Here is a 23,774-nt window from a genome sequence, read left to right on the forward strand (position 1 = left end):
CGGACAGTGGGAAGGACACTTAGCATATTAGCCTTTTATATAGAGATAAGTTTCTGCAAATGGTTACAATGGACAGCTATTTTTTTCCAAAGTATCAATGTTTCTTTGTACATTTTTCTGATTAAAATAACCCATGTTCATTCTAAAAAATTCATATAGCACAGATGAGTAGAAAGTTGAAAGTGAACATTTCTCATCATTTTACCCCCACAAAAATGCTATTAGAATTTTTGTATAGCCTTCCAGACCTTTTTGTTGTTTTTTTATTAATCCTCATCTGAGGATATTTTTTCCATTGAATTTTAGAGTGTGGAAGGGAGGGAGGAGAGACAGAGAGAGAGAGAGGAACATCATTGTGAGAGAGAACATCAATTGCTTACCTCCCGAATGTGCCCTGACAGGCTAGGGATCAAGCCTGCAACTAAGGTATGTGCACTTCACCAGAATCGAACCCAGGAACCTTCAGTCTTCGGTCTGAAGCTCTAGCCACTGAGCCAAATCAGGTAGGACCAGACTTTTTTCAATGTATATGTAAGCATAGCTAGATTTTGAAAATATTACAAAAATAATGTTTGCTTCTTTAAACATTTCCAACAATGCAGAGGTGGTAACTAGTGTTAGTAGTTTTAGAGGGTTTACTTATGGACTTCTTCTGTATAACATCCTGTATAATAAAAGGCTAATATGCAAATTGTCCCTTCGACCAGGAGTTCAACCAGGGGGTGGGCCTCCTGGCCAACTGCCCACGGCCCCTCCACCAAGCCAGCCTGACCCGATCAGCCCTGATCGGGTTGGGCCAGCCGAACCCCACCCATGCACGAATTTGTGCACCGGGCCTCTCTATAATAATATAAGCGTATTATGCTAATTAGACCGGACGACCTTCTAAACGAAGCCCGGGCTGTGAGAGAAGCCTGGGTCCAGGGTGCCTGCCGGCAGCCGGAGGGAAGCCCGGGTGCCGGAGGGAAGCCGGTGCTGGTGGGAAGCCGGTGCCGGCACTGGGGGAAGGAAGGCCTACTCTTGCATGAATTTTGTGCATTGGGCCTCTAGTAGTTATATAATGTATGTAAACTTTTCTTACACAAGACAATATATATAAATATTGTATTAGTCCTTGTTTTTTATGTTTCATATATTGTGAATGTTTTCCCATGTCAGCACATACAGGTTGATTTCATTCTTTTTAACTACATATAATTCTTTTATGTGACTATATTATAATTCGCTTAACTAATCTCCTATTAATGGACATGTCAATTATGAAAAACTACAGTGATAAATATTGTATTTATTTGTGCACTTATTTTATTTTTTAGGAGTCACTATGGTTTTAGATGTATCTGGGGTCTGTTTTAATGTGCCAAACTCCTGAATCATCATACACATGTAGATTTCAACAAAATATGTGATTGATTTGGGAATTCCCTAAAAATTAAGGCATCATATTATGGACTATTAAGTAGTCACAGACATGCTACATGAAGCAACAATGAATGTTCACTGCTAAAGTTGAAGGAGAAATAAATTGAAATAAAAATGTTGAAAGTTAAAAAACCTTCCACCAAAGTTTAAGAAGCCTTATCAGAATTAACCTCTTTCCCCAACATAATTAAGATTTGTTCCCATCTAGAACTTCCCTTATATGTCTCCATCCTGAAAAGTTCTGCAAGGACAGGTTCATATCTCTCATTCAGCACTATCTACCCAGTGCCTGGCACATAGGATGTGCTAAATAGCAGTTATAAAAATATTTTAACAGATATACTTAAGCTACTCTATTGTTCATTTCAGATGGAGCTGTTTCATCAATAAGAAGTTCATATTTAGTTCAATCAGATAAGAAAATAGAAGCCAAAACTTATGTCTCCAGTCCTCCTACAAATGCATTGTCTACTGCTACTATTAAGGAAACCCCATGGATTTGGTCTTTTAAAAATCATAAAGAGCCAGAACAGAGAATTTACAAGAAGCCTAACCTGGTGGTGAAGCCTTTACAGCTGGTGAGTGAGATCTACAGACTTGTTCACTGGAGATTCAGCATTATGGAGGGTAACTGGATGACTGCTTCCTTAAACCAAAATTCTGTTTTAGAAAGTCTTATTTCTGGGTATTTGATTTCTTGGAAGAGACTAGAGCTTTGGTCTAAAGTCACTTTATGCAGCATTTATTCTAGTTTTCAATCTTTTTTTTTTTTTTTTTACTAGCTTTCCCTCAAGTCTCATTTTCAAGTTTTCAGATAGCTTTGAAGATATGACAGTTCTCTTAAGATGACATTGCTGATTCTCTGTCCAGGTTTTTCAAAATGTAAGCTTGAAAACCCTGGACTGCTTTAGAAGGGAAGACTTGAGGAGCTTTGTGTTAGCTGTATGCCTCAACAGCTGCTGCAGACTACCCCAACCTATACTCAGTTATAGGGAGCTTTTCTTTTTTCTCCTTCATTACATCTCCGCACAAATTTTCCCCTTTTGTGTTCTCACCTCCTATTACTTATTCTGTTGTTATTAAGGAATTAATTACTTACGCTCCTTCCTTTCTACCCTCTATCCCTGCTTCTTTCATGGAAGGAAAACATTGTTTTAGGAGAGTCTGCTGTGTTTTCTAGAGGACAATAGGAAGGCCTAAAGGAAAATAATATATTTTAGACTGAGTATTTGAGAAACCCTATTTTTTATTATAAGACTAGTTTGAAATTTAATCTATTCTTCAGGTTACCTTTGTTGGTAAGGTTGGGTAAGATGAGAATCAACCTGAATATTTGAAGTACCATGTTTAGTGTTGTATAGGGTAGTTGAGCAATACACTTTTAACTCTTTAATATCATAAGGCAGTAGGTTTTCATATTTTACCATAGGTAAGAATCACCAAGGGAATTCTTTTTAATGCATACTTGTGGGCCCACTTCCAGGTATTCTGAATTAGTAAGTGTGGACTAAAGCCCAAGAATCTTCATTTTTATAATTTCCTAGGTGATTCTGATAAAGGGATTCATGAAATATACTTGGAGAAATGTTGTCATGAAGTTTGAAATGTCACCCGAAGATTTATTGTGGCTTCTTTGATTTCTTTTTTAACTTGTAGCAAGTAGAAATTGATAAATCACAGCTCAGTCAGGCAATGGCAAATCATGATATCCCACCAGATGCTGCCTGGGACAAGAAATTATGCAGACTGCCGCCGTTAGATACCAGTACCCTCGTGGGAGTCTTTGTGGAGAATATCATCTCTCCTAGTCAATTCTACATCCAGATCTATAGCAGGGATTCATCAGAGTTACTTGAAGACATGATGATTGAAATGCGGTAGGAGTCTCTTGTTTTTAGTGTATCTCATTCTAAATCAGCACTTCTCACATCTTTTGGCTTCAGGACTCTTAAAAATTAAGGACCCATGAGAGCTTTCGTTTATTGATATTCATCATATAGAATTAAAATGACAAGATTTTAAAAATACCTTTTGTTTAAAAATTTAGTAAATCCAATTGTGTGAATATAAATAACATTTTTTGAAAATATTTTTGTAAATTAGAAGAGTGGCATGGTTTACATTTTTTTGCAGATCTCTTTAATATCTAGCTTAAGAGAAGAAACTTGGATTTTTTAATATCTGCTTCTGTTTTGAGATATGTTGTTTTGGTTGAGATATTAACACAGTGAAAAGGGAAAATAACTATTTTCATAATAATACTAAAATAGCATTGCTCTTATGTACTTCCTGAAGGATATTAACAGGATTCCAGGGGTCATGAACTATATTTCGAGAACTACTGCTCTAAGTTATCTCATCTCTCTACTGAAAAATGTTCTTTATTAATAAACATCATGTAAATGTATACATTTTCAATCACTTTAGATTTATTCATGAACAATAATGTCTAATTTTTATATTAGTGTCACATACAAGTGTTTTTTTTGTTATTTATTTTGTCTCTCTTCAAAAGCACTTAATGTTTTTTTCTAATTTTACATTGTGTACTTGTCCCACCCAAGAATACCTGTAATAATGTAAGTCACATAATAATCACTTGGTAAATATATTCTTGTATAGTCCATTTTAGTGTGCCTATATTTTATTTTATTTTATTTTTTCATATTTTATTGATTTTTTACAGAGAGGAAGGGAGAGGGATAGTGAGTTAGAAACATCGACGAGAGAGAAACATCGATCAGCTGCCTCTTGCACATCCCTCCTAGGAATGTGCCCGCAACCAAGGTACATGCCCTTGACCAGAATCGAACCTGGGACCCTTCAGTCTGCAGGCCGACGCTCTATCCACTGAGCTAAACCTGTTAGGGCTAGTGTGCCTATATTTTAAAGCACACTTACTGGCTCTGTGACTTTGAAGTTACTTTACTTCTCTGTGTCTGGTCTTCTAATCTACAAAATAGGGATAATGATAGTACTTAACTCACCAGTTGTGAATGTGGAAGTACTTAGAATAGAGTCTAGCTCAAATGTTGGCTGCTATTGTTAATACTGTATCTGCTGTTCCTTGGTGTTGGGATGTTGAGGCACTGGCTGTACAAGGAGAAGATGGTCATGGTCGTTGCCTTTGTGACACTGTGATTAGCTAGGAAAATAGATGAGGGATAAGGGGGATATTGTGTGAGGCAGAAGTTGTGCCTGGGCAAGGTGGAGGAGAGCTTCATAAGGATTCACTTGAGCTAGGCCTCAAATATAAGTAACAATTTTCCAGACAAGGAGGTGTGAGTGGATGGGTGCAGGTCCAGTCACTGGCACCAAGGCCAACATTACAAAGGAGTGAGCCCTGTGCTCTGAGAACAACAAATAGGGAATGGAAGTCACCACTGGGTGAGGGTGGGGGGACAATGACTGGATGTTAAACTGGAAGGCTAGGGAAGAGCTAGAGTATGGACACTATGGGAAGGGAATTTTATTTCTTTTGTATACAGCGAGGAACCTCTAAAGGTTTTAAGAAAGAAAGAACGTCAGGTTTGTATTTTAGAAGGCTAACGCTAGTTGCAGTGTGGAGGATGGATGGAGTGAAGGGGAGAAGATCCGTTATAGGCTAGTGTTGGTGAGAGAGTGGAAAGGAGGAGATAAATTAGGAAAATAGAATTGTCAAGTCTTGATGACAAGAATGTGGTTGAAAAGGATGAGAGAAAAGGAAAATATGAAAACTATGCTGACTTTAGAGATTAGGTAGGTTTCAGCTGGACTTGGAAGTTAGAAGTTTGCAAATAGTGAATCTAAGGTGATCATGAGATACTGAATTGGTAATGTTGAGTGGGTAATGTTGGGATTAAGGTTTAGCCAGTGTTACAAAGACCTAAGTTAGCTGTAGTAGCATGAAGATAAAAGTTTATTTCTTCTTCCCATAATAGTTTGTGTATAAGTAATACATGCCGGTAGGATAGCTCCAGGTGTTAGGGACAACAGTGTTTTCTGTCTTGCTGCCCAAGATAATAATGTATTGGCCCACCCACATGGTCCAGGATGTAGCTCACCACCAGATCCTCATTCCAGCCAGTAGGAAGGAGGAGTGGGGGAGGTAGAGGGTTGGAGACATCCCTTTTTCTTTGAAAGACACAAGGTGGATTTTCACTTTACTTTTTAAAAAATTGTGGTAAAACACACATTAATTCACAATCTCACATCCTATTGTCCAGAACTTAGTATTCACATAGACACATTTAGATGTAAGGGAGTCTGGGAAATCAATTAAAAATAGGGATTCTATTGCCTGGCCAGGTGACTCGGTTGGTTGGAATGCCATCCCATACACCAAAAAGTTATGGGTTCAATTCCCTGGAGGACACATACCTAGGCATGTATGGGAAGCAGCTGATCAGTGTTTCTCTCTCACATCAGTGTTTCTCTATCTCTCCCTCTCTCTCTAAAAATCAATGAAACAGCCCGACCGCCATGGCTCAGTGATTGAGCGTTGATTAGTGAACCAGGAGGTCATGGTTCAGTTCAATTCCCCGTCAGGGCACATGCTCAATCCCAGCGTGGGGCATGTAGGAGGCAGCCGATCAATGATTCTCTCTTATTGATGTTTCTATCTCTCTCTTCCTTTCTGAAATCAATAAAAAATTAATAATTTTTTAAAATGAAAAATAGAAATCAGTGAAACATGTCATCCAGTGAGGATAAATAATAATTTTTTTAAAAAATAGGGATGCTATTCCTACAAAAAAAAAAAAGAGGAGAATGGAAATTGGCAACAACTAGCATCTTTTTCATACAGTTGGAAGTAAAGTTTTAAAGTGCAGAAGGGCCCTAACCGATTTGGCTCAGAGGATAGAGTGTCTGCCTGTGGACTGAAGGGTCCCAGGTTTGATTCCAGTCAAGGGCATGTACCCCGGTTGCGGGCACATCTCCAGTAGGGGGCGTGCAAGAGGCAGCTGAATCGATGTTTCTAACTCTCTATCCCTCTCCCTCTCTCTTCCTCTCTGTAAAAAATCAATAAAATATATTTAAAAAAAATAAAATGCAGAAGGGATGCAGAGTCTAAACATAGAGATGGAGAATCATCAATTTATCAGTAGTAGTATAGGTATGAAAATGGATGAGGCAGTAAAAAAAAACACAAAAAATTTAAAAAATGGATGAGATGTTATACAGCAGGGGTAATAATAAATAGTTAATATTTGGATGCTACTATATTTGGATTTTGCTGAACATTCACATATTGTAAGTAAGGCTTTATTATCCCCATCCCCATCTCCAGCAAGTAAGCTGCAGCACAGGAAGATAAAATCATCACACAGCTGGTAAATGATGGGTGTGAACCCAGGTTACTGGTTTCAGAGCCTGAGCTTTTAGTATGGTACACGCCCTAAAGATAAGCCCCCAGGGGAACCCAAACTTTTAAGGCAATTACAGAGCCACTAAGGGAATAATCATGGACAAGGAAGTAGTAGGAGAAAAGAGTGTCTTGGAAACTAAGTAGGATAGAATTTGAAAGCGGAAAGGATCAGGGCCATTCTGCAGAGAGAGCAAGTATATTGACAGCTGAGGAGAAAGGCTATTGGATTTGGGAATTAACAGACCATTGATATTTTTACAATGTCCATTTTAGGAAGTTCTGGGGAATGGAGTTAGATTGCATTCTTCAGCAGAGAATGTGAGGCAAAATGAGTGTATGAGTTTCCTATTTAAAAAGATATTTGTTGAAGAAGAGAAGGGATTTAGAAAAGAAAAAGGAAAATTAAACTAATTGGTATTAATAACACATTAACAAATCAGAAAAAATGAGGGTGTTTTCCTTTGCTTTTTGCCCAGACTTCCTTGCTCTTGATACACTAATAAAAATTGTTCTCCCCCTATGTTCCCATGTTACGGAATTCCACAGGCGCTGTTATTCTAATCAACTGGTTTCTGATCGATATGCCATGCCAGAATATTTTATCCAACCAGGACATCTCTGTTGTGTAAAGATTTCTGAGGATAAGTGGTGGTATCGCGTCATTATCCATCGAGTTCTTGGGAAACAGGAAGTTGAAGTGTTCTACCCAGACTTTGGAAATATTGGAACTGTTCAGAAGTCCTCCTTGAGGTTCCTCAAGTGAGTTTAACAAATTTAAGGAGGACAACTCAATTTTTGAATCACAATGCCAAAGCTTTGTGTGGTTAGGAGACCTCTTTGTTTTCTTTTGCCTTCCTCTCTCTAGCCTTTCCTGCTTACCATCCCTCTTTCTTCTCAGTGCAGACTTGGCAAATAGTCATTTAGGTTCACAGTTGTATTATAATCTCTTGTGTCTTTTTTCACATGACTGTGAATCTGACTGGACTATGAGATTGAATTTCAACCTCCTATTAAGAAAATGTTTCTTTGTGTTATGCTAAGAGTTGCATTTATATAGCATGAAGATTTCCTCTTCCTACCGATTTGCATGGTTTTTAAAAACTATATTTAATGATTTTACTAGTATTTCTTAGAGTGCCTTAAAGTATAAGACATTAATTTAAAAATGCATGAATAAAATACTCTGAAATGGTATGAATAGCTAAAATCAAGAAATGGCTTAGAAATTCCATAGCATGCAGTATAAAAACATGATTAAATATTAATATATTTGATTATCAATTGCAGATGCTGCTACACAAAGCTTCCAGCTCAGGCTATCCCTTGTTCTTTGGCTTGGGTGAGACCGGTAGAGGTATGTTTGCTTGTTTTCCTCTTAATCAGAAAACATGTGATGCCAAGAACAGATTTAGTTTCTTAGGATAAAAAATAAAACATGGAATAAGCCCTCAAATAAATCATTGTAGAAATATAGAAGACAGATGTGTAGATAAAAATAATTGTACTGTGCCATATTTGCTATAGAGATTTCTGCTGTGTATGGTAGAGGTGTATGAGGAAGAATATACATCTCTGTTCAAGGTAATTAGGGAAGGCCCCATAATACAGGTGGTATTTGAGTGGAGTTATGAAGGAAGATTAAGACTATAACTGGACAAAAAAGAGAAGACATTCCAGGCAAAATGAGAACAGCACAAAACACCTCAAATTGGAGAAGTGTGAAGTGGTTCTGTTTGGCAACGTAATATAGGATGAGCTGGAGTTGGGGCATGGCAAATGATGGTCAGAGAAATAGACAGAAACTTAAGGGGGATCCATATTCCTGTTCAGGAATCTGGACATTGTCCTTTAGATGCTGGGGAGCAGCTAAAGGGTATCCATGGGGAACTGCCACAGTCAATCTATGTTTTTTAAAGGTTCTCTAGTAATATCTTTGTGGGAACGATTGTAGTGGGATGGAAGCAGGAGGCATTTTCACCCAGGTAGTTAAATTTGTTAACTGTTACATAGTTATATTTATGTTCCTTATATATGTTTTTCCCTCAGAACTCTTAGTTGTACATATCATACATATTATTATACTATATTTGTCTATCAGTTGCTTACATATACATGGATTTTTCCCTTTAAAATTCTTTTTAATCCAAAAAACACAGTAAAGAGGAAAGAAAAAGAAAAAAATTATGTATAATTTTACCACTAAACACATTAAATTTAGAAATTTGATGTATGTTTCTTTCAGGATAGCTTATTGGTTGTTGTGGTGAGGATTTTTGTAGTCTTGAGCGTTTCATAAAATAGTAGTCCTGTTATTTCATAATTCATGTTTTCACTCTGCATGATAGCATAAATATGTTGATGTTACCATAATTCTCAATTTTAATAGACTCACAGTAATCTGTTAGGTAAATGTGCATCATGGCCTGTGTATCCCTTTATTGTTAGACATTCAATCTGTTTCTGATATTTTAGTATTACAAATAATGTATGCAGTGTATGCTTTTTGTGCAAGTCAGTATTCAGGATTGTTTTCTAAGGGTGCATTGTAGCCCTGACTTACATCATGAAGCTCAGCACTAAATTCGTGACCCACTTGTAGCCAATGTTCATTACTCTCATATCTGCCAGATCACTACCATTACTGATTCTCTTTGCTTTGTTTTCTTATTTCTTTCCTGAACTTAGGGCTTCTGGCCTTAGGGATTTGCCCTTTCTGATCAATGGAATAGTTTATGCAAAGAATTCTCATAGTCGGCTCCTTTTTGTCATTCAGTTTTAAGCAACTTTAAAACTTTAAAGTTTAAAGCTTAAAAGTTCAGTTTTAAGCCCAAATGTTATTTCCTCATTCATGGTGACTTTATTTTATCTTCATAACACTATCTGGTATTATTTGTTCACATACAAAAGTGTGAGCTCCTGATCTGGTATTATTTGTTCTGAGGTCAGGGAAATTATCTTGTTCACTAGATCACCAGTGCATAGATCAATGCTTAAAACATGATTTGTGCTTAGTAAATCTTCTTATCTAATAATAGACAAACATGTAAATTGACCATCCCTCTGCTACGCTCACCAGCCAATCAGGAGTGTATGCAAATTAACCCAACAAAGATGGTGGTTAATTTGCATACGTAGGCACAAAGCGGCGGAGCGAAGACTGAAGGCTCCGGCCGGAGCGAAGGCCTGGGTCCTGGGTGCCGGAGGAAAACCTGTGCTGGCAGCCAGGGGAAGGGAAGGCCTATTTCATAAATCTCTTCGTGCAACTGGCCTCTAGTCTTATCTAATAAAGACTGAATATGCAAATTGACCATCATGCCATAACGGTCAAGATGGCTGTGCCCACATCAGAGGCAGGGATTCCATAACACAAGATGGCTACGCCCACAGCAGAGGTCGAGTTCCTGTAACAAGCCTTAATGAGCAATCACCAGGGACCTGAGGCTGCGTGGCGCTGGGCCGGGGCAGGGGACCTAAGTCTGTGCCCCCGGCCTGGTGGGGCTTGACAGGGGACCTCAGGCCGTGCCCCCCGCCCTGGCACCAGGCTGGGGGACCTCAGGCCACACCCCCTGCCCGACAGGGCTTGACGGGGACCTCAGGCCATGCCCCCTGCCCAGCAGGGCTTGACAGGGACCTCAAGGCATGCCCCCTGCCCCAGGCCGGGGGACCTCAGGCCACGACCCCTGCCCCAGTGCCGGGCCGGGCGACCTGAGGCTGCGCTTCCCCACCCGGCGGGGCTTGACGGGGGTGGGGCCATCCGGGTCTGGATAAAGCCAAATAGGGGTGGGGCCGGCTGGGTCTTGATCTCGCGTGATTTCAAGGCACACGTGGGTGGGTGGGGACTTGACTCTGGTTCTCATGGTGCACCCCAGACTCTGACAGGAGGAAGATTTTCATATACACTTTACCAATTTTCTTTAATCTCTGACACTTCTATTATAGAGAAAGGGCAAATAGCAATATTAAAATATTTCCTCTAATTAATTCCCTTTTAAAGTGCACTAATTTTGTGCACTGGGTCACTAGTGTCTTTAACTAAATGAATGGATTTCACTTTATTTCTATCTTTTTTATGGTTTTGATAAAAGTTAATGTAATTTATAATGACAGAGTAGCATGGTGGGACTAACTCCCAGAGACAAAATCCAAAGGGGGCAGAAAAGCAGTCTACCCTTGGAAGCCGAATCTCCAGCCTTGCTGGTTTGAAGAGTTAGAGGACATTGTTTGGGACTAGCATACAGCTGGAAGTTAAGAGGAAACACACATGAAGGGAGGGAGCCACATTGGGTGAATTCTATAATCAGTGTACACAATCTGCCCAGATTATTAGGTCACTACTAAACTTCACAAGTTCTGGGGAGAGCCCAGGCCCTGAAAAATCACTGGCTTACCTAGTCTTTCTTTTTCTCACCTTGTCTTCCCCTATTTTGAAGAGATTTAAAAATCACTCCCCTAATTAACACTATATTATTTTAGTGATTATTCTAGGAAATACAACATATATGTGTGTAACAATGCAAGGATATTAGAACACTTAAAATTCTTTAACCTAATTTTCTGGTCTATTTTTGTTGTGTAGTGAATATTATAGTTTTTGACCCCTCAAGAAATTGACTGCATAAAATAATAACATCCATGTAGATTTAGTTACATACTTCTCATTTTCTTAGCTCTTTATTCTCACCACTCATGTCCTTTATCTGGGAACAGTTCCCTTCTGTTTGAACTGGATCCTTTAGGATTTCATTTTGTGAGGGTTTGATGGTGGCAGACTTAGTTCTCTTTACTTGAAAATATAATTTTGTGTTTATTCTTGAAAGCTATATTCCCTAGGTATAGAATTTTAGGTTTGGCAGTAAATATCTTTACAGCCTTGAAGATATCATTGCTCTGGTTTCTGGTTTCCTATCATATTTGAGAAGTCAGTTGTCATTCTAATGGACGTTCTTTTGTAGCCAGTGTCCTTTTTGTAGCTGTTTTTAAGATTTCCTATTTGTTGCTTGTGTTCTTCAGTTTTAGTATGTTTATGTATAGTTTTATTCTTATTTATCCTACTTTCGTGGTTCATTGGATTTGTTTTAATCTGTGCCTTATTACTTTTCATTAAATCTGGAAAATTCCTAGCCATTTTCTTTTCAATTAGGTTTCCCCATATTCATATATATGTTAATTCATATATATGACTGTATGTACATATATTAATATAGATATATATTCCCTCTGTCTGTTTCTGCCTCTCTCTTTCTGGAGCCATAATTATTCTCAATTTATTGTCTATATCCTTTAACCTCTCATTTGTATTTTACAAATTTCTGTGCTTTGCATGTTACATTCTGGGTACTATTTTCCAAGTTACCTTCTACTTTTTGATTTAATTCTGTCTAATCTACTATTAAAATTAACCTATTAGATTTTAAATTTTATTGTATTTTTAAAGCTCTCTTAGTTCTTTAATTCTGCTAGATCGATTATTGTAGATTGACGAGAGGCCTGATGCACGAAATTCATGCGAGGGGCTCGGCCCTCGCAGCCGCAGTGGCTTGCCTCGGCCTGAGGCAATCACGGGAGCTGCCTCAGCCCTCACAGCCCTGGCTTCATCCAGAAGGTCGTTGGGTCTAATTAGCATATTATGCTTTTATTATTATTATAGATAGATAATCTCTGCAGAGTAAGTTTAGTTATTTTATAATTCATCTAGAATCTCAAATATATGAAGTTTTTTAAGGTTTGTTTCACTTGTGTTGTTTCTTGTTCTTACTTGTGATTTGTTGTTTCTTTGTATGTTTTTCATCTTTGCTTATGTACTGTTCATTGTCTTCGAAAAGTTATTCGTAAGAATGGTTGAATAATACAGGCTGAGATTGCCTACCTACAGAGAGATTTATTCACTTTGCCATGCACCTAGGAATACTACCAGTCTGGAAGCTTGTTAATTAAAATGAACAGCTTGAAGATTTGTGTACCACCCAGGTGATGTGAAAATCAAGGTGCAAATCCATGTGAAAGAGACTAGTGTATTTCTTTTCCCCCTTATCCTGAGTGTGTACTCCTACAGGAACTCAGGGGTATGAAGGAGAGTTCTCCTCTCCACTCCCTACCATGGGATTTGATTTCTGTTCCCTTTGACCTTTGAGAGCATCAGAACTAAAGTTCAAATTTGCCTGGATTAGTGGATGCCTTTAAGGCAAAAATAATTTCCATTTTCCCTTTAATTTTGGCTTGATAATTTTGTTACTTTCATACCAGTTTTTTTTTCAATTTTTGAACACATTTTTAAAGTATTTTATCTAGAATATTTAGTTATTTTTATAAGAGGACTGGTCCAGTAATCTTACTGAATCATATCTGAAAATGAAAGCTTTCACCAAATAAAAATTAAAAATTTTTTTCTTTGATCACATTTTTCATGATTTTTCCTTTATTCTGACTTTTGTGATCTACAAGTCATAAATATTCTCAAATGTGTTGTCCATTAAAATCTCTAGTTCAAGAAGAACAAAGTAGGTGGGATCTCAATACCAGATATCAAGCTGTATTACAAAGCCACTGTTCTCAAAACAGCCTCGTACTGGCACAAGAACAGACATATAGATCAATGGAATAGAATAGAAAACCCAGAAATCGACCCAAACCAATATGCTCAATTAATATTTGACAAAGGGGGCAAGAACATACAATGGAGTGAAGACAGTCTCTTCAATAAATGGTGTTGGGAATATTGGACAGATACACGCAAAAAAAGGAAACTAGACCACCAACTTACGCCATACACAAAAATAAATCAAAATGGATAAAGGACTTAAATGTAAGACGGGAAACCATAAAAATACTAGAGGAATCCAAAGGCAACAAAATCTCAGACATATGCCGAAGCAATTTCTTCACTGATACAGCTCCTAGGGCATTGGAAACTGAAGAGAAAATAAACAAATGGGACTACATCAAAATAAAAAGCTTCTGCACAGCAAAGGAAACCATCAACAAAACAACAAGAAAGCCCACTGCATGAGAGAACATATTTGCCAATGTTATCACCGATAAGGGTTTAATCTCCAACATTTATAGGGAATTCTTACAACTTAACAAAAGGAAGATAAACAATCCAATAAAAAAATGGGCAAAGGACCTAAATAGATACTTTTCAAAAGACATTCAGAAAGCCAAGAGACATATGAAAACATGCTCAAAGTCACTAATCATCCGAGAGATGCAAATCAAAACGACAATGAGGTACCATCTCACACCTGTCAGAATGGCTATCATCAACAAATCAACAAACGACAAGTGCTGGAGAGGATGTGGAGAAAAGGGAACACTCATGCACTGCTGGTGGGAATGCAGACTGGTGCAGCCACTATGGAAGACAGTATGGAGTTTCCTCAAAAAACTAAAAATGGAACTCCCATTTGACCCCGTGATCCCACTTCTAGGAATATATCCCAAGAAACCAGAAACACCAATCAGAAAGGATATATGCACCCCTATGTTCATAACAGCACAATTTACCATAGCTAAGACCTGGAAACAGCCTAAGTGCCCATCAGCAGATGAATGGATTCGAAAACGTGGTACATCTACACGGTGGAATACTATGCTGCTGTAAAGAAGGAATTCTTACCATTTGCAACAGCATGGATGGAACTGGAGAGCATTGTGCTAAGTGAAATAAGCCAGTCAATGAAAGAGAAATACCACATGATCTCACTCATTTATGGATAATAAAGAGCATTATAAACTGATGAACAAAAGTAGATACAGAGGCAGAACAGCATCGAATAGACTGTCAAACTACAGCGGGAAGGCCGGGGAGGGTTGGGGGGCGGGAGGGGGGGTTAGAAATCAACCGAAGGACTTGTATGCATGCATATAAGCATAACCAATGGACACAAGACACTGGGGAGGTAGGGGAGGCCGGGAGAATGTCAAGGGGGAAAAAAAAGGAGACATATGTAATAAGAAATAAAAACATTTCTTTTAGACAAAAAAGAAAAACTAGTTCATTGGGAATTCCCTTTTGCATATGCTTACTATATGTAATTCATGTTTGATTTTACCATGTGATTTTCATATCTTGGTTCTATTTCAGGAATGTTGGACATCCAGAGCCATTCTGCAGTTCCAGAAGTTGTGTGGTTTGAAGCCATTAGTTGGGGTAGTAGATGAATACATAGATGGGATCCTTAACATTTTTTTGTGTGATACATCCTCAAACGAAGACGTCTATTTCCATCATGTCTTGAGAACAGAGGGCCATGCTATTGTATGCCGAGAAAATGTCCCTTCTAAGGTGGAGCAGTATTTTGTAATTTGTTTTATTTAATCTCAACAGGTATGAGAGAATTTATAAGAGAATTTAATACAGAAGGTTACTTGATTTATTCGATAGTCTTAAATACCTGTGAGATTCCTGCCTTCTCAATGCAGAGCACTCTCTTCATTTTCAGATGACCACAAACAACTGCAGTTAGCTTCCTGTCCTTTAGACTATGAATACTTGTGTTTTAAATAATTGAGAATTTACCCTGAAGTATTTAATTCGCTCAGGTGTACTTAGAGAAGAACAGTACTCTCTTATCTTGCAATTATCGACAGCAATGTTTGCATTACCATTAATATTGATGTTGAGAATTTTTCTGACTAGGAAAAACTTTCATTATTTTTAACTATTAATTTTAGAAGATAATACATTTCCACAACAATTGAAAATTATTAAGTGCTAACTTTTTCACTTTTCTCTGAGTAAACACTTTCTTCTTTATTTTATCCTAGGGTTTCAGCGAACTCAATCCTTTAACTTTATACACTAAATCCAGTGAAGGGCCAGAGGATGTCTTGACAGCACTTGGTTGTCCTTCCCAGAACCACTATTTTAATGAAGACCGAGAGATAAGTCCACAGTCAAAAGAGAGTGATTTATATATCCCGGTAATAGGTTTTTGCAAATATGATTATAATTATTTTTATTGTTAACATTTAGTTAGTGCTTACTATATGCCAAACACTATATATAGAACTTGAAGTATGATATATTAATCTTCATAAAGTCCCTGTGACGTAGTTACTATAATAATTGTATTTTATAGGTAAGGAAACTGAGGGTTTCCAAACCCAGGAAATACCTAGTGAGAGACAGTTATCTATACCTCTCATAAATTTCTGGTTTCAGCCTTTGCTTCAGTAATGCTTCCTCCTGCACGAATTCTCCTGCACTCAATTCCATTGCTGCCTTGGTGCAATTGTGACTTCACCTACACCAATCCAAATGCTGACACTCCTCAGCTGCTTCTTCGGGTGTTCTTATGTTTTCATTTCTCTGTAAACCTTTGTGCAGCTCCCACCCACAGCAATACAAATATTATTATTATTCCAGTAGCAGTAATAACATAAAACAACAACGTTTATTGAACTCATACTGTGTGGCAGGTACTGTTGTAAGTACTCACATGTACTAGTTAATTTATCTTTAAAACCACTTTACCAGGTTGGTACTTCATATCTCCCCTTTACATATAAGTGAAGCACATAGTAAGAACTTAAATGATTTTCAACCAGTGAACAAATAAGACTCAAATATGTCCTTTGAGTCTTATATTCGTCCTGACAGCAAGTACTGGGCTAAGAATATAGGGTGTGTTCAAATTGGAGCGCCAAAAAAGTGGTTTTCTAGACATAATAGACTTATTTTCATTTAATAAAGTATGAAAATATTAGTATGTTTTACATCTGTGACTTTAAAATTATTAATATGATTATATTTTTTAAAATATATTTTATTGATTTTTTACAGAGAGGAAGGGATAGGGATAGACAGTTAGAAACATTGATGAGAGAGAAACATCGATTAGCTGCCTCCTGCACACCCCCTACTGGGGATGTGCCCGCAACCAAGGTACATGCCCTTGACCAGAATCGAACCTGGGACCCTTCAGTCCACAGGTTGAAGCTCTATCCACTGAGCCAAACCAGTTAGGGCTATGATTGTATTTTTTAGTAGACACTAGTTATTGCAAAAAGAGAAAGAAAAAGCAAATTTGACTACTGGGGAGATTAACTGGCTTTGAAAAATATGTGTGAAAGTTTATTGTTGCATGTTTTTTAAAATATATTTTTATTGATTTCAGACAGGAAGGGAGAGGGAAGAGAGATAGAAACATCAGTGATGAGAGAGTATCATTGATTGACTGCCTCTGCATGCCCCATACTGGGGATCAAGGCCACAACCCAGGCAGGTGCCCTTGACTGGAATTGAACCTAGGACCCTTCAGTCTACAGGCTGACACTCTATCCACTGAGCCAAACCAGCGAGGGCTATTGCTGCATGTTTAAAGCAATATAAAGTGTTTTTTTTCTTTCTAGTTTACGTTAAAATTAATTGGTCTTGTTTGACTTTTCTTAAGCCTGAAGTTTTCTTAGTCATTATTACTTGATTAGAACAATTATATTTCCTGATTCTTAAATAATGAATTGAATTCAACCTCTAATATATGTAGAATATACTATCGTCACTCTGTTTATGTCTTCAAATAATCATAGTTCAGCCCTAGAAATGAAATAAGGCCATCTTTTCTGTAAAAGAGAGAAGTCTTAAAATTCCCCTATTCCATCCAGCCTATATTTTAACATATTAATACTCTTTTATGCTACACACATACACCAAGTTCCCTGTAATTCCCTCTCTTCTTTTAAGCATTCCAACAGTTTGTGTTAAATTCTTTATTGCATCTTCTCAAAACATCCCCCTTCCCTGATAATATTTTAGTTCTAGCACTGAGAGGGATCTGCACTGTTGGTTGTACTATGATTATCCAGTTGTGTGTTTCCTGCTACATTTGAGTTCTTTTAGAGCTGGAACCTATTGCACTCATCTTTAAATTCACAGAGCTACCATGTACACATTTTATAATATGTACTAAGTAAATGTTTATTGGCGTGAACTAGTTTAGCAGGATGTCCAAGGGTCATGAATAAAGTTAGAAAACAATGTAGCATTTGTGTGAACCACAGCAAAATATTCCTCCCCTCCCCGAATAGCTTTTGGAAACAGCATTAGTTTAAAAATTAAATAAAATAACCCTGACTTGTGGCTCAGTGGTTAGAGTGTTGCTCTCTGCCCCGTCAGAGTACGTGCAGCAGGCAACCAGTCAATGTGTCTCTCTCACATTGATGTTTCTCTCTCTCCCCTCTCCCTCTCTCCCTTCCACTCTCTCCAAAAAGCAATGGGGAAAATATCCTCAGGTGTGGATTAACAAAAATAATAATAATTTATCTTTCATATCTACTAGCAAGATATTAATGATGGAAAGGCTGTCATTGACTTTGAATATGAGTCAAAGAAGCCATTAAAGGATTCTGAATTCAGCTCTTTGAAAACTCAAGATAAGAGCTATGAAGAAGATACAAAGTGTTCTATCCCTAAGCTAAAGGATCTGAAGGAAGAAAATGAGGTAGAAGGAAAGATTTTTTTAATGTAATTAATGTAATACAAATAATCCATAAGTGAAGGGGGCTGGAATGAAATAGTTCTTTAAACCTTACTGTTGCTTTCAGTGCAGTCAGAGCATCTGCCACAGATGAATTATAAATTCTCCCTTCAGCAGTCACCAAGATCAAAGTAGAAGCAACATAGTCTTGATCACAAAAAAGAAAGGGCCTTATCTGGCTTTGGTGTGTCCGTCACTACCCCGTAGCTTTGAGCAATCTTCAAGAATTATGCAGTGATTAGAAACTAGTGTTGAGAAACAGTATTAGGAAAACGCATCAGGAAAAAATGCTGGTAACTTCTTTGGAGGACATATTTATTTTAGTCAAATGTTTATGAACACACAGCTTCGAGTCCCCCATAACTCTTCCCCCTACATTTCCTGTTTCACAGAGCAATCATTTTCATCTCTTTCAGCTGCTGCTTTTGGAATTTACCTCTATTTCTTTCATTACATAACATGCTTATGTTATTTATTGATTTTTCAGTTAACTGTGTGTGTATGGACCACACACAACCATATCCTTTTTACCTCCCCCCACCATCTCACTAATACAGTTAACAAACTTTCTGTTAGCTCACCATTCATTATTTACAGTGTTATGACTCTGTAAATGCTGTTCACAGCCAAGTAGTTTGTTATGGCAACTTTTCCTTCCCTGCATAGCTTCTATTTTCTTGAGTTAATGTTTCTTTTTAACCCAACATACAATAAAATTGACTTTCTTTTGATGCCCTGTCCTGTCGATTTTAACACATGTATAGTTTTGTACTCCATCCTCAGTTTTACTCTTGAGAAGACCCTCTGGCCTTCCAGAGAGAGGAAGACTTGTAGCTTCCTGGGTCCTTGAGATGGGGGTCCTTGAATCTGGTGCTCTAACTACTACCGCTTTTTTTTTTTTTTTGCATTTTTCATTTTTTAATCACAGTTTACTTTCAGTATTGTCTTGCATTTGTTTCAGGTGTACAGCATAATGGTTAGACCAGTGGTTCTCAACCTTCCTAATGCCGCGCGACCCTTTTATATAGTTCCTCATGTTGTGACCCCCAATTTCATTGTTACAAATTGAACATAATTAAAGCACAGTGATTAAAAACAATATGTAATTATATATGTGTTTTCCGATGGTCTTAGGCGACCCCTGTGAAAGGGTCATTCAACCCCCCAAGGGGTCGCGACCCACAGGTTGAGAACCGCTGGGTTATACAGTCATATCCTTTTCAGAGTGGTACCCCTGATATTTCCAGTACCCACCTGCCACCATACATAGTTATAGCAATAATATTGACTATATTCCCTGTGCTGTACTTTATATCCCCATGACTGTTTTGTAACTACCAATTTGTAATCTTAATCCCTTCACCTTTTTCACACTCCAGTCTACCTGGCAACCACAAGTCAGATCTCTGTGTCTATGAGTCTGTTTCAGTTTTGTTTGAATCTAACTGCTTCTTACTCAGATTTTTCAACCAGTGCTTTTGTTTCTTTTCCACATTACCCCCTTACTTTAAAAAAAAACCTGTGTGCCAATTCCTGCCCTTTTGTGGTATCAGTGGCATAAATTTGGGTTTATTCTTAGTTTTTCCATTGCAAGCTCAGGGTTCTACTGTCTCAGGACTGCTGATCAGCTGTCACTTGTTTGCTTTCCTGTATCCAGACATGTAGATGGTATTTTCTGTTCTTTTGTTCCCTTTGACCATGAGTTTATACCTTAAATTTCTTTATTTTATTTTGGTGATATTTCAGGAGGGAGAGAGTAATAAATTGTGTATTCAAACTGCCATCTTTACCTGGAATCAGAAAAAATTATAAACCTAAATTTTAAAATGTGCTCATATAGGAATTATAAATTAAAGCTTTTCTGTCTTCCGATACTTTCTAGGATGAGATCCCCACTGGAATGCCATGCCTGGAGTCAGTGACCATAGGTGATGATATTTGGGATGAAAACTGGTTACCTTTGCGAGCTAAAATGGGAAAAGAGGGTGATGCCTCCCACTTATTTACCTCCAGCCATGGTGGAAAGAAGCCATACCTGTCATGTAAAGAAATGCCAGAGAAGGTTAGATCCTTGAGAAAACAAAGTGAATCATATTGAAAAAGCACATGTAAACTCAACTGTTCACACCTCAAGAAAGCCATACATTCTTCAATTCAAAATGATTTATCAGAAGATAATTTAAAAAAATACAGTTTCTTTTACACAGTTTCTTTTTTAACCCTGCATACAATAAAATTGACTTTCTTTTGATGCCCTGTCCTGGTAGTTAGTCATGGTAGGAAGGGGGATAGAATGAAGTAGGGACGAATAAACCATGGGCTTGTTGTGCCTATCTGCCCTTTCAGTCATGATTTTTGTTTCATCATTGGCATCTGGTCAGGGCCTTAGGGTCTATAAGTAAACTGTTTTCCTTAATTTTGTTTTTGCTGAACTAGTCTTAACTTCTGGATGTCAGCAGTGAGAGAACATTTGCTAATATTGGTCCTAACTAGAAATAAATTTTCATTTATTTCCCACCGGTTATGAAAAAGAATATCTGCAGTTAAGGTGCTCCTTCTAATTTATGCCATTTCATCAATATATGATCATGAAAAATCATCTAGCCATGAAAACAGTATTAAGGAAAATACTGCAAATAACTCATTTGTGTTAATGAGATCTGTGTATTCAGAGGAATTCAGGATAACTGGGTATGAATCAATCAATAATGAAAGGAGGAAAAGTCATACTGATACAGAAAATTAATAAGTACCTTTTCTTGTTTAATATACATTGACTCCTTGTCTTTACTTTGCCCAAGTTATCCTCTGTTTGGGCCATGTGTCACTATTTCTCAGTTTATTGTTGCAATTTTTTCTCTGTAGGATTGGTGTTTTTCTACACAAGACACATGGGATGATTCATGTCAGCCTTTAGGCCTTGTGAATGGAATGCAAGTAGAAGCTCAAAAACAAGAAGGACTGGGTGCTCAGGAAAAAAATACTGGGACAACCAGCACACAAAAGGTAAATGTCTAATGAATGTTATTTTCACAGGTTTGCATGAGGAAAGTGCTTTCATTTTTAGAAAGTAAAATTCTGGTTAATGATCTCTCCCTTAGCATTTTATAGAATACATATACATACAATGTATGTTGATTTTAAAAGTTCAGTGAACTTAATACTTAAGAAGAAAATCCTGAGCCTAAAATTAAGATTGATTAAGCATCTATGTTAGGGATACATAAACAGGTATTTTTTTATAACTTAGCTGTAAATTTTAAGCTCTATATCTGTCCTGTTATTTAGGCCTGTTTTCTTTCATGTTGTTTGGCAGGCGCACTAACCCTGGAACAAAATACATTTGTTTCTCAACTATGTTTTGAGCTTCCTGAAAACAGCAGGACAATTTGTGGTTTTGTATGTGAAAATTTGGTACTCCATTCACTTAGCCCAAATTCAGTCTCTCTTTGGGACATTCGTCTTTTTCTCTTAAGACATGGTTTGTTTTTTTTCTAAAGTTTTACATATGTCTCCTTCCCCCCCATTGACCTCCCCCTCCCTCCCACCCCCAAGGGCAAGCCCCCACTGCCGCAATGTCTGTGTCCATTGGTTATGCTAATATGCATGCGTACAAGTCCTTTGGTTGATCTCTAACCTTCACCCCCCACCCCTGCCATTTGTCTCTGGATCTATTTTTGTTCATCAGTTTATGTTGATCATTATATCCCACATATGGGTGAGATCATGTGATATTTATCTTTCTCTGACTGGCTTATTTCGCTTAGCATAATGCTCGGCAGGTCCATCCATGATGTTGCAAATGGTAAAAGTTTCTTCTTTTTTATAGCGGCATAGTATTCCATTGTGTAGATGTACTGCAGTTTTTTAATCCACTCATCTGCTGATGGGCACTTAGGCTATTTCCAAATCTTAGCTATGGTAAATTGTGCTGCTATGAACATAGGGGCTTATATATCCTTTCTGATTGGTGTTTCTGGAAGCCATGGTTTCTTTAACTGCTTTGTGTTGCAGTTAATGCATCTTCATGGCTAGCTGCAGCACACACCGTTTCCCTAACAGGACTGTGAGCTCCTTAGGATTACATCTTCCTGGAAAGTGATGTGATTGAGCACAGAGAGCACACACTGGACTGAGTTCAAATCTCTGTCTTGTCATTTATTGATTGACATTGGATAACTTACTCTAGCTCTCTGTAATACAAACACATAACACCTAACAAAAAAGTGGTCATTGCGATGTTGAAATGAAGAAACATTTGCAAATAACCTAGCACTGTCTCTCGTTTCCTGCCATTCTTCCTTAGCTGTGTATGGCAGTGCTTGGTAGGTGCCATGTTTGCTCAGAATATGTGTTCAGTGAATGTTTTGATGGTCACTAAGTTAGTGGACTTGTTTTTTCCAGAAAGTATCTAGATTCTTAAAAATGATTTTTAAAATTTACGATATAAAAATATTTATTTTTTATTTATAAGTAAGGAAACAAAACAGGCTTAATCCTTCCATTATATTAACAGTTACTTTCCATGGTTTTGCCTCCTTTTTCCCATTCTCCAGCAACCAAATTCAGAAGGTTCTTCTTCTTCTTCCCCATTGCCCAAGTTGGAAGAGTTCTACATCTCTCTTATCCAGTCCCAGCAGTCAGCAGAAGGGAGCCCGGGCGAGCTGCACAGCATCCAGACGCAGCCTCAGCAGGCTCAGCTCTCCGCAGCAGCACTCGACTCCCCCCCGACCATGGTGGATTCCCCAGAAAAACACTCTGGTTCAGGTAGGTTTACATAAAACTGACAAATGTGACTCACCACGTTGCTAAAAAAAAAAAAGGTATCTTTCCCAGAACATGAATTGGAAAATGCTGACTTTAGCATTTGTCTCAAGTCCTGGGCTCAGTTGTTCCCTTTCACTTTGCCACTCTTCTTTTCTTCCTGCAGTTCGGGAGGTGTCAGGTTTACGTACAGTAAAATTTTCCGGTTTATACAATTCTGTGAATTTTGACAAATGTATACAGTCTCATAACTGCCACCACAGTTGTGATATGGGATGTTTACATCAATGCGAAAGTTTTGTCGTGTTTCTGTGCAGTCATTCCCGCCCCCTGCTTGCTGGCTTCTGGCATGTTACTTTTCCTTTTCTAGAATTTCATCAAGTTTATAATTTTTGTGTGTGAAGAAGAAGAAAGTGACTTCTGTCATTTAGCAAAATGTTTTAGAGCAGTGGTTCTCAACCTTGGCTGCACATTAGAATCACCTGGGAATCTTTTTAAAATCCTGATGTCTGGGCCTCATCCTCCAGAAATTCTGTTTCTTTGTTACTAATGTTGTGGCCTTACCCCATAACAAAGAAACAGAATTTCTGGAGGATGAGGCCCAGACATCAGGATTTTAAAAAGATTCCCAGTAATTCTAATGTGCAGCCACAGTTGAGACCCACTGTTTTAGAGATTCATTCAAGTTGTTACTAGTGTCAAAAGTGTGTTTCTGTTTATCGCTGAGTAGTAACCAAGTATGTTGGATATACTACAAGTTGTTT

The 23,774-nt window shown here is 37.8% G+C and overlaps 1 protein-coding gene across 2 annotated transcripts in view; it reads left to right on the top strand.

Annotated features, from left to right (window-relative positions):
* TDRD5 (tudor domain containing 5) overlaps positions 1-23,774 on the top strand; it is a 42,903-nt gene that overhangs the window by 13,556 nt on the left and 5,573 nt on the right. Inside the window, exons 7-16 of one of the 2 annotated variants that reach the window (XM_023754029.1) lie at positions 1,828-2,000; positions 3,079-3,299; positions 7,316-7,528; positions 8,057-8,123; positions 14,853-15,053; positions 15,536-15,691; positions 18,049-18,210; positions 20,129-20,308; positions 21,112-21,252; positions 22,803-23,013. In XM_023754029.1, coding sequence (XP_023609797.1) covers positions 1,828-2,000; positions 3,079-3,299; positions 7,316-7,528; positions 8,057-8,123; positions 14,853-15,053; positions 15,536-15,691; positions 18,049-18,210; positions 20,129-20,308; positions 21,112-21,252; positions 22,803-23,013 — 1,725 coding nt within the window. The remainder of the gene's footprint in view (positions 1-1,827; positions 2,001-3,078; positions 3,300-7,315; positions 7,529-8,056; positions 8,124-14,852; positions 15,054-15,535; positions 15,692-18,048; positions 18,211-20,128; positions 20,309-21,111; positions 21,253-22,802; positions 23,014-23,774) is intronic. The other variant, XM_023754030.1, reaches the window with a different exon arrangement.

This window comes from Myotis lucifugus, unplaced genomic scaffold, assembly GCF_000147115.1.
Source record: "Myotis lucifugus unplaced genomic scaffold, Myoluc2.0 scaffold_54, whole genome shotgun sequence".
Lineage (NCBI taxonomy): Eukaryota > Metazoa > Chordata > Mammalia > Chiroptera > Vespertilionidae > Myotis > Myotis lucifugus.